This window comes from Hippopotamus amphibius, chromosome 1, assembly GCF_030028045.1.
Source record: "Hippopotamus amphibius kiboko isolate mHipAmp2 chromosome 1, mHipAmp2.hap2, whole genome shotgun sequence".
In the NCBI taxonomy this organism is placed as follows: Eukaryota; Metazoa; Chordata; class Mammalia; order Artiodactyla; family Hippopotamidae; genus Hippopotamus; species Hippopotamus amphibius.
The window spans coordinates 89391557-89403660 of record NC_080186.1 but is presented as its reverse complement, the minus strand read 5'-3'; the positions used below and the strand labels follow the sequence as shown (position 1 = coordinate 89403660).

The following is a 12104-nucleotide window of genomic DNA, read 5'->3' as shown; positions in this document are numbered from 1 at the left end:
GACTTAAAAGGATTTCCCTTGTATGCAACAAGTTGTTTTTCTCTTGCTGCTTTTAGAATTCTCTCTTATGCTTAACATTTACCATTTTAATTATGGGTTTTGGTTTCTCTTTGGGTTCATCTTTTTTGGAACTCTCTGGGCTTCCTGGAGTTGGATGCCTATTTCATTCCCCAGATTAGGAAATTTTCAGCCACTCTTTCTTCAAATAATTTTTCTGGTCCTTTCTCTTGCTTCCTCATCTGAGATGCCTATAATGGAAACGTTATTCAGCTTGATATTGTCTCAAAGGTCCCTTAAGGCAACTACACTTTTTAAAATGCTTTATTCATTTTGCTGCTCAGTCTGGGTGAGTGTCATTGTTTTGTCTTCCAGTTCACTGATTTATTCTTATTCCTTATCTAGTTTGCTGTTGAACACTTCTAGGATATTTTCTTGTTTCAGTTATAACTTCTAATATTTTTCTTGTGCTTCCTCTCTCTTTGTGGAAGTTCTCACTGTGTTCATCCATTCTTCTCCTGAGTTCAGTGAGCATTTTTATGACTACCAATTTGAACTTTTTATCAGGTGGACTGCTTACGTTCATTTCATTTAGTTCCTTTCCTGAGATTTTTGCCTTGTTCTATTAGAACATGTTCCTCTATCTCATTTTGCCAAATTCTCTGTATTTGTTTCTATGTATTAGTTAAATCAGCTATTTCTCCTAGTCTTGAAGGAGTGGCCTTATGTAGGACATATCCTCAAGGGTTCAGAGGCACAATGCCACCTGACCACCAGAGCCAGGCACTTCGGTGGTGTCCCTTATTTGGGCTGCATGCACCCCACTGTTACTGTGGGTGTGACATGCTAGTGGATGGGGCTGCTCCTTGGACCAGCTGTGGGACCTGGCCATAGCTGCTTCTGTGTACTGGCTGGTGGGGCTAGGACTCAAGACCAGCTATGGGCCCAGCCACAGGTGCTTCAACACATGGGTTGGAAGGGATATTTCTTGGCCAGCTATGAGGTCTAGCCAAGGCACATGGGTGAGTGCGGGTCTTAGTGGGATGCATCCACTGGCACTAATAGGTTAGAGGAAGAATTCCAAAATGGCAACCACCAGCATTGGCATTAGCAAGGTAGCCTGAGATTGCAAAATTGCACCTGCCAGTGTCTCAGTCTCCAGGTAGTATCCCAACTGCTTTCCATCTCTCCAGAAGATACTAAAGATTAGGAAGTGGGTCCCCTTCACCTCTGGTTCATGAGTTTTTCAATCTGGTGCTTTGTTTTTCTCTTGGCAAGAGGCCCCCCTCTGCTTCTCCTACCCATCTCAATGCTGTCCTTTTACTCTTTGTTGTGGAGGCTCTGTTCATCCAGCTTTCAGGTCCCTTTCCAAGGGAATTATTCCATATTTAGTTGTAGATTTACTGTATGCATGGGAGAGAAGGTGAGTTCAGGATCTTCCTGCATAGCCATCTTGAACCCGCTTAGATCCTGAGTCCCTTACTTTTCTTCAAGGCAGAGCAACTCCATCCTCAGCTCTTACCTCTTCTGCATAGACAATAGTGCATCTTATTTCATCCTACACCTTTAACTACCACTCTCCATCACTTTCTTCCTTCTAGAAATTTGTTAAAAGTTTCTTCTCCACTAATGGCTCTTGTACCATCCTCTTTGCTTTGGGTTTCCTTCCCTCATGTTTTACTCCCTTACTATCATTTTAATGAGAGCTTGCAAAATAAAGGAGATAAAAGCACCATCATCTGAAGCCAGTTACTTTTCATATTTTACTTATTTTTGCTACTTGTATTCTATTCAACAAAAGAATTTATTATTCATGTATAAGGAAGAAAACACATATTTTATTTTGCGGTGTTTTTTAGGGGGAGGGATGCCTTTCTACTTATTTCAATATACTTATACTTTAAATCTTCATGCATTTACCATCTGTGAATTTAGAAATATTTATGTAGGCCATCATTAAAGATCATATTACTTTCACTTATTTAGTGCATTCAGAGAATATACTCAACTTAGATTCTTTCAGGATACATTTAATTTTTTCCAGTTCAAATTGATACTGTTTTGCTCACATATTGTTCATGTGTTTATACCAAGTTGAGCTAATATATTTTAAATAGCTTTAACCAAAGATCTTGCTATTCAATATAGATAATGCCACAAAGATTTGCTCAGTTTATGAGATCTTAGGAAATTATAAAGTAATTCCTTTATGTAAAATATATAAAGATGCTATCACATCTAGTTTCTTCAAAAAAGAAGAAAAAATATATATTCAGTTTAGGTTTCATAAAAAGCTGGAGATTACTAAATGTGTAGTTATCACTGAAGCAATAGCACAAAATATAATGTTATCATTCATCATCTTTCTAACTGCCTGGCTTAGTATTTTTTCCGTTACAAATTATTCTTATGAAGAACATACATAGAGAAAAATGAGCCAAAATAAGCCCTAAGCTACAATTAGTTTTGTCCTTTATTTGCTTTGGGGATCTCTTCTTTCCCTTCCAAACACACAGGAACCGACAGGCACTACATTGAAATTTATCAATTCTAAGAATAGGCAGAGGGGGATCTAAGAAACATGGGCCGTATAGAACAATGTTTTTGGGTAAAAAAAGAACAGAAAAAAAAAGGAGTATAAATGGATAGGAAAATTTCTTTCTTTAGACCAAAAGTCAACAGTTATAGGCATTTATATAGCCTTTCACAGTATGTATATAATAAATTATTTTTCAATTTTGCTGTTGAAAAAAATCTCACAAAATGCCTGGGTTTCTTTTTTGGTTTAGACTTTGGCACTTATGAAGTCCAAGCTTTTCCTAAGATTTTATTCATGGCTAGAGTGATAAAAAGTATAATTTTTCAAGAAAGTCACTAGCTTCTTATCACGTATTACATCAATTGATACTCTACATCTTTCTCTGCGTGGGACTACAGGGTCTGAGGGCTTCAGTTTCGAGGGATTTTTTTTTTTTTCTTTGTACCTTTAGGGCTGCTCTATCAGGCCCACGCAAGGCATTTACCCTTCAAAACTCTACTTCTTTCAGGTAGATTGTGATTACATTTTATTATTATATTCTATAAATATAACTTGCACAGGAGCTGCTCATTTACCAATACAAACTGAAAATCAGCTTATAGAGTTCTCTCTAGCTTGTATAAGTAATCCAAAGTCTCAGAGCATGAGGAAGGAGGGTCAGGTAAGGGGAAGCTGGTGGTCAGGTAAATAGGTCCATGGACAATTTAATTTTTCTGACTTCTTAGAAGAAGCAGCTGAATTGGTATAATGATAATGATTTTCCTCACTTATTTCTTTCTAGATTGTATAATTAATTTCCCATTTTAAAATTCTATGCTTTAGATCTAGGGCACTGAAAAAGCAACCACTCATGGTTCAAATTATAGTTAAATGCATAGCAGCCAAGATGAATGATCATTTATTCAGAATATGTGATACTGACTCTATTTGCTTTGTTTTAGGATCCCTTTCTTTGCTCTTGGTGTAAGTATGTGTGTTGGAATCATTGGCCATGTTCACTCAACATGTTTATGTTACTCTAATTTCAGCATGTGGCAAATTGATGAAAATCACAGGCCCAATTACAGTCAAGACATCTGGAACCCGATTTGGCGCTTGGATGACAGATCCTTTAGCATCTGAAAAAAATAACAGAGTATGTTGCTTCCTCAAATGCCTTTTCTTAGAATTACGTTTTGTTTAAACTTTATGTCAACTAGACTATTCATTTTTTTTCAAGGATATTAGTTTCAACTTGAAAAGTGTCACACTGTTTGCAAATATTTTCAACTTGATAATATTAACATATCTACAGATATATGGCAAGCATCTTAGTAAAATGTTCTATCCCATAATTCATCAGTATAGTGAATCTAATTTTTTATTGGTTTTAATCCTGTTTTATGCTTGAAAAGGGCTAGTTACAAGCATACAAAATTCTCTGTATACTCCTAAAATTTGCTACTTACTGTGGGAAAAAAAAAACCACTAAATAAGTAAAAAACTCAAGAGCTAACCAATTCACTAAACAAGCTAAAATATCCCTAGAATCTAGGGGTAATTTTAAAGAAAAGAGCACTGAAACTTTTGGAGGGTATCTGGCAATGCCTGTATTATGAAAATCAATATACTAGAAACTTGCCGTACCTCTATTTATGTTCTATTACAGAACTCAGTATACATTAGGATTCTCAAGGGTTACATCCAAGCAAGTTTAGTAGCTAAAGTAGCAAAATTATTTCATTAAAAGGTGGTCGTACCTATGAGCTGATCCAATGAACAAGTATTACTAGAAGGTTCTGTGGTATCCATAAAGGAAAAATAAGTTGAATGTACAAAATTAGGCCATATATTTTTCAGAGCAAGTGGTGGAATAAACACGTTTTCCAAACGTGATGTTTTTTGCAATCATCACTAATTGAATTGATCAGGTAAATGAACAAAGTGATGTGATTTGCATTGATATATGTTTGATTCACTCAGTGATATGTACTGAATGTCAAAAACTTTAAAAACAACAAAAAAAGAAGGGACGAAAAGCAAATCAACTTCAAGGCAGTACATTTAGTTGTTTCCTTCCCACACAGAGCATGCCACTGTTTTTGCCAAAGCCTGCAGTACTATCACACTGCGCAGCAGGTAAGTGGTAAGAGAATCTTCCAGAGCCTGAGAATGACAATATGAATATGTGTTGATTCTCACTGTCTTTATTTTGGAATTCTCAAAAAAGTACAGAATTTAATTACTCCATTTTTTCCCTTCTTTCCAGGTTTGGTACATGGACAGTTATACTAACAATAAAATTGTCCGTGAATACAAATCAATTGCAGACTTTGTCAGTGGGGCTGAATCGAGGACATACAACCTCCCTTTCAAATGGGCAGGAACTAACCATGTTGTCTACAATGGCTCACTCTATTTTAACAAGTATCAGAGCAACATCATCATCAAATACAGCTTTGACCTGGGGAGAGTGCTTGCCCAGCGAAGCCTGGAGTATGCTGGTTTTCACAACGTTTACCCTTACACATGGGGTGGGTTCTCTGACATTGACCTAATGGCTGATGAAATTGGACTGTGGGCTGTGTATGCAACTAACCAGAATGCCGGCAATATTGTCATCAGCCAACTTAACCAAGATACATTGGAGGTGATGAAGAGCTGGAGCACTGGCTATCCCAAGAGAAGTGCAGGGGAATCCTTCATGATCTGTGGGACACTGTATGTCACCAATTCCCACTTAACCGGAGCCAAGGTGTATTATTCCTATTCCACCAAAACCTCCACATATGAGTACACGGACATTCCCTTTCATAACCAATACTTTCACATATCCATGCTTGACTACAATGCAAGAGATAGAGCTCTTTATGCCTGGAACAATGGTCACCAGGTCCTATTCAATGTCACCCTTTTCCACATCATTAAGACTGAGGATGACACATAAGCAAATGTAACTTTTTTCATTGATCTAAACAAGTGTCATTTGTGATAAACTCTATAGGACCCCTTCTGTTTTTTTCTTTATTATAATTTTCATCGTTTCTCCAAAGCATTTTTTATTGTGAAGTTGGTGTTTCAAAAAACATCTGAGCCTGTATAAATTAACCTGTTGGAAACATCTTAAGTCCTAAATTTGCAATGCCTATCATGCCCTTGTCATGAAAAGCACTAAAAAGAGCTTAAGTGGTTAAAGTCATAGTTTTACAAAAGATTAATGATCTGCCTTATATTAGAGTCAGAGATTAATGGTGGCTTAAATGCATGAATGTCTTTTTTTTTTTAACTCTGTCATATCTTACTGTCTTTTGCTCCACATCAGAAAATATTTTGGTAGGAATTAGGAAAAAAAAAAAAAGCACTTTCCCTCCATTTATTTCTAAAAAAGATTTAAGGATCTTATTTATATGAGAAAATAATATTAATCATTTTGCTGTTATATAATTCTCTGATGCGGTGCTGTACAGTCATTTTTAAATCTCTTGCTAACATTTTATTGGCAATATGTATTTCTACCATTGTAACCACCATTGTGCAATTGTATCTCTTCACTTATGTGAAAATAAGTAATATTTTTTATAAAATACACTGACATTTAATCTCAGTAGTCATTATGGGTCACTTTTCAAGAGTGGTCAAGAAGGAAGTATCTTCTCAGCTTACCCCTTTACATAAGCATTATAAACTGAAAAGAAAATCAAACCAGATCACTTACACAGAGTTTTTATTTTACCCCAAATTTATTGGACTACTGACATCAAATCCTAAAACTGATTCAGTAAGGATGAGTTATTCTGTTCACTCCTCTGAAAGCAACCCATATAATTGCTTGCAAAGATGCGGCTGAGTCACAACTGACTTGAGTTGACACTACTCATTTATTACACATTCAAATTTTGTTCTTTACAATTAAATATATTAATGTTTTAACTTAAATTTTACACACAACTGGCAATAATGTAATTTTTTGTGTCAGGACTCTAAAAGTACATGAAGCACATGTGAAGCACTCTTAAAAATAAAATTTCTGTAACATCATCTAGACAATAAATTCTGGAGAGCTACTGGCAAGATTTGTGCAAAAGAAAATTGTGGGGAAACTCAGAGGTTGTCTGTGTGGTTTAATTGTATAAATAACCAATTCAGGAAACAAGATGGAAAGGCAACCCCTTGTAACCCGGATTCACTGTGTGCAGAAATAGTGTAACCAAAAAATAAAGCTTTAATTATATTTTATGTTAATAACACCAAAAACATATGATCAATATACATAAAACGTGTCACTGAGTTTGGATGTACTTTCCATGTACTTACTTAAGGCAGTTTTATGGAAACTAGCGTGGGTTGGTTTTACAATTTAAAAAGTATGTTCTATAATAAATAACTCAAATTGTTGTAAATATTTCACACATACATAATATCATCATTTCCTTTGTAAAGTAAGGGTATGATAAATCAGATAAGGCATTTGTATAAAGAAATAATACTTAAGAGTAATTCATTTCAGATGTCACAAGTAAAACATCATTCTCAAGTATCTCATTGTCAAAACTGTAGAATGAAAAACTCAATCTTGAAATTGTTAAAATTTAACAAAAATTTCTTTTTTTGCCCACAAAAAGTTAGCATGATTTAATGACTCTGGGTTCTTTTGCAATGCTGTCTTCTCTTTTAAACATTTATATATGTTCTCCTCTGCTTTTGGGAGTTAGAAAATTTATGGGACTCACTTGTCATTGTACACACACCACAAAAATAATCAGCCAATACTTTGTACATCAAGAGTTTGTATGAAGAAAGAAAGTCAATTTCAGAAATGAATGAATTTTTACTAGATGGTCTCTAGTGGATATCTGGGTCTTCATTACTTGTTTTTTAAAAAAATAATGTAATATGATATCATATAAATTCAAAACCTGGATGATCACAGTTTTTTTGTGAGATGTACAGCTTGTAAAGCTCTTTATTGTTTTCTATGTAAGGGTTCATCACCATATCCAATTTATAGTGTATGTGCTGCTAGAGCAGGCACAGATTTTATTATTGTCACTAGAAGTGGGGGTAACATGGGTTTAAAATGTGATTTGCATTAAACACCTAGTTTAAAAGCATTTTTCTTAATAAATTATTATCAGTTTCTGCCTGAAATAAATAAGAACTTACTCTAATCACTGTTTTTTTTTAATCTCCAACAAATAAAATAAATTTTATTAGGGAAATAATGACTATTTTAAAATCATACATGTAATCCAATCAGTAAAGAAATCCAAGCTCAGAAAGTTTTAATTCTAAGTGAACTGCGTAACTGGTATTTTCCGAATTAACAAGATCATTAACAAACTTCCATGTCATTTAAGTAATAATATGATCATGGTCTTGCGTTTGTGTGACATTTGTATTTGTGGCACTTCAATCATAATACCTATTACTTGCACCTGCACTTACATCAACAAATTCAGAAGACAGCAATGTTAGTGCATTACCAATATGTAGAGATAAAAAAGAAAATAACAAGTGCCTATATGCAACATTCCATATAGTGATAAGGCTGTGAGAAGATTGACCATGAACTCAGAATCTCTGGTTCCTGTCACCACACTCATAGAATCATTTCATCTTATAGTCCATAGTATTCTCTCTGATGAAATCTTATCTTCATAAAATTGATTCTTAGTCCTAACAAGAAAACGGTCTTTATATCTGAGAATTACTACCAAACTTAAAAGTACAAATTTTTCAAAGAGAAGAATTATTTTAAAAGTGCAAATATAAAATTGTACTTATGTTCATTGACAAATAAAATCAGTTATTTTTCTACTAAGGTAAAATTTACATATAATAGTCCCTTAGCTTTATTCTCCTTAAATCGATTTAAAAAAAAACAAAACCCTATCTGGTCTCCTTAGCACTCAGGATTACCAAATTCTTTCTGCAAATGCTAAATTTGAATGCAACTCATAGCAAAATTAAAAGTATTCCTTCAAGTTAAAGCAAATATGAAAAATTGTTGACATTGCAGAGTTTATAAAAGCCAAGCCTTCTAGAAATATGGATACTTTTGGAAAAGAATAAAAAATGGCCTCTTGCTGACTTGACAAGGTAGGTATGATTACAATTCTTTACTAAACATACAATTTGAGTTACAGAGACAATATAAAAGAATGTGACTTTATAGACGAAGCATACTTTGCCTCTCTATCATCACATAAGTGGACCATGAGAAAAGCTACTATAAAGTGGTCTACCTAGCACAACAGGCAGAGAGCATTAATTAAAATTTAGATGCTATAGGATGATACAAAGCCTTAAGCTTTGACTACTCACAGCTAGAAACAGTCATTTCTAGAAAGGTTCAGAGGTACTAAATATCATGCAGTTCAGTAGGCTGTATCCATAGTGAAATCAAGATCATAGAATGATTTTTGTTTCTAAAATTAAGTAAGCTCAGTATAAATCTCTTAGCTGATAGTTTGTCATAATCAGTGACTCATCAGAAAAGGTCTTGAGCTTAATAAAATGTGTTCTTTTGAATTGTTGAACCTGTACTAGAAAAAAATACAATGAAAACATTAGCTTATGGAAGAAAAACCAACTTCACCAAACTCTTTTATTTTTCTATCAAATACTGAATTCTACTGATGGCAATTTTTTGAATAAAGAATAGAAAAGTGTTTACTATTTTACTAGTCAGAGAGAAATCCTCCCCAAACTGACTTTACCAGGCTGATTTTTCTGAATCATACTATTATGTGATATAGTTTATCCCTCTTCATCAGGGTTAGAGGAACTTTAATCATGTTTGGAATCTGCCTTGTCTCCAAAACATCAAACTAATTGTCAGAAAATGTATCCTCTTTGAAGCTCAGTTCATTGGTTGCCAAATAATGAACTTTTACAAGCATAAATTAGTATTGAACATGACTTGAAAATAACATAAAAAAGAACATAAAGTTGTACCTTGTCAAGAGTATATAATACTTTTCATAACTATAACCATTTAAAAAATTATTCATACTTAGAGATGTGAAGCAATATGGTGAATAAGAGAGTTCTCAGGAATAGAGCTGCAAGAAACCTGCTGAAAAACCATACACACGTATGCAGTTCAGTACCAAGTTACCTCCCTACCAAAGCTAGAGTCTTCCCAGAAGACCTTGCACACATTTTCTAAAATATAATTAAAGTATTGCCATAAAACATCATTCCTACCACAATTCAGACTTAGAAATATTGCACATCAAGCAGACATTTTCAGAAAATAAATACTATATGACAAAAGTCTTGGAAACGGAGCAAAAAATAAGCTGATGAAAAGAAGCATTAGGCATTTTAAAGGTCTTCATTGGCTTACATTCTAGTGAGAACAAGCAGCAACAAAAATGTTAATGAAAAATAAGTTTTGATTGTACTCACTGCTATAAAGGAAATAAACAATTCTATCTCATAAAGAGTGACTGGGTGTTTGCTAGGGGTAGGAGATGTTTAGGTGATATAGTCAAGGTAAATTCAGACAAGGGATGAAATGTCACCATCTGACCCACACAAAAAATTTTACCACTTCCTTTCTGTTCCTTGAAATTCATGGATCAAACATTTCTTAATATTTCTCTATTTAGAAGGTTTTTTGTTTTGTTTCATTGTGTTTTTTTAACTTGGAGTTCAAGGATGTGCTTGGGGGGATGACTGAACTCCCTGAAAATGTATGCTAAATTTAGTGTGTGCTTATACATTCCTTTATGTAGGGGACTTACAGCTTTCATCACATTCTCAAAGAAAGCCATGACCCAAAAGATCACCACTATGTCAATGCAATTTTGATCCCAAATTTACTAAGCATCTTTATGACAAGCAATGAATGTCTGTCATCTGTCTTGCAATCCTCAAGAATTTAGCTTGTTTCAGAGAGGAAATAAATTAACATCCCAGTATTGCCAGTAATATATTTTTCAGAAGAACTCAAGATTAAGTTGTTCTCTATTAAAAAAACAAACAAAAAAACCTGGAAAGCGACTTTTTAATATTTGGACCAAATCCAATTATTTTTTTGTGATCCAGCTTTAAAGCACATTCTTGCCAGATTTAGCGGCCAAGAGTTTCTATTATGAGGCCTATCCTACATCTACTGGAGTCTTGAGAACATTCTCTTATAATTGTTACGCTGCCTTCTGGCAGCACCATTAGCACTGGACTGGAATTGAGGAGGTGTGGTGTGTGCCATCAGATTTAACTGCAAACTCCTCTTCTGAAATTAACTGCCACAGCAACACATAAACAGCAAAAGGAATGATTATAACACTTGCCTTGGTTTACAACCTATCATGGTTGATATGCATGTAATCAACAGCTATAGAAAATTAAAATAATTTTTATTAAAAAAAATAACTCGTTATGTTTATACAGATATGGTCACGCTGAGTAGAGAATTGAGGCTGCTTCCATCAGTGATATTTTGTCTGATTTCTTTTTTGTTCCCCAAACTACTTTAGGAAGACATTCATTAGCTTCCACTCCAATATGAACCAACAATAATAAAAATAAATATCTGCAATGTCTTTATTAAATTCCATTAGAAACTACTCCTGCAAGATGTTGTATGCATTGAAAAAGAAGTTGACCATGCCTTTATGTAAGTAATAAGTTCTTATACTCAAACGACATTCTTGCCCTTCAGGTAAAATCTGGCTCAGCAAAGTGGTTAAAATGCATAATTAATTTATTATTAGATTTTCTTGCCATTCTTCCTTAGAAAATGTGCACTAAATAAATATAACGTAAAGCACTCCTTCCATCATACATTGTTTTCTATTTTTCAAGGCCACTTCATTTCCCTTCTTTCATGTAAGGTCTTATAACAACATCCGTATGGAATAGGGAGGGCAAAACATATCATTCTGATTTCACAAATGAGTGACCAGAGCATTCATGTTTCAATGTTTATACTTCTTCATAGATATTCCACAGGCATCTCACACGCAGTATGTTTCAAACCAAAATCCTTATCTTTCCTTCACTTGCCCCCCAATCTATTTTTCCTTCCTACCCCAGTTAACAAAAATACCATTCCATCTACAACCTTGCTTTCTACCACACCTTTGGTTCTTTAAACACCTGTCCCTTCTATTATTATATTTCTATGATAAATAAATAAAATCTAATCATATATAAAATCTAAATCAATGCTATTCCAGATATTTGTTCTCAATTATTATCGTCCAATTTGTTTGGTTCACTCACTGTTTCCTGCTCTATTCAATCAATCCTCTAATCTCCATCTCCATGCCCAGAAAGAGATGCCCTGTTGGGAAATACGTCTTTTATTTACTGACATCTGATTCCTCTCCTATATAATCAGTTTTACGTTTCGCTTTGGCCAATGGCCACTTCCATCAGCTATGGCTTTATAGAATACTCCCTGATCAAGCAAGCTCCCCACTTTCCAAGTCAGATTAAAGGGTGGGTTTTATACCTTCCCTCATAATTCACATTTAAGACTGACCTCTCACTTTTCAAATTTCTATTCATCATTCAAAATTCACTTAGAATACCACCTTATTGCTGAAGCTTATAAAACTTCATTCTCTCAAAGTAT

The 12104-nt window shown here is 34.3% G+C and overlaps 1 protein-coding gene across 4 annotated transcripts in view; it reads left to right on the top strand.

Annotated features, from left to right (window-relative positions):
* OLFM3 (olfactomedin 3) overlaps nucleotides 1-5603 on the top strand; it is a 194836-nt gene extending 189233 nt beyond the window's left edge. For 3 of the 4 annotated variants that reach the window (XM_057746497.1, XM_057746491.1, XM_057746483.1), the window contains 2 exons: nucleotides 3565-3671; nucleotides 4785-5462. In XM_057746497.1, the coding sequence (XP_057602480.1) occupies nucleotides 3565-3671; nucleotides 4785-5462 (785 nt within the window). Of the gene's footprint in view, nucleotides 1-3564; nucleotides 3672-4784 lie in introns of all 4 variants that reach the window. The other variant, XM_057746499.1, reaches the window with a different exon arrangement.
* Nucleotides 5604-12104: the final 6501 nt, after the last annotated feature.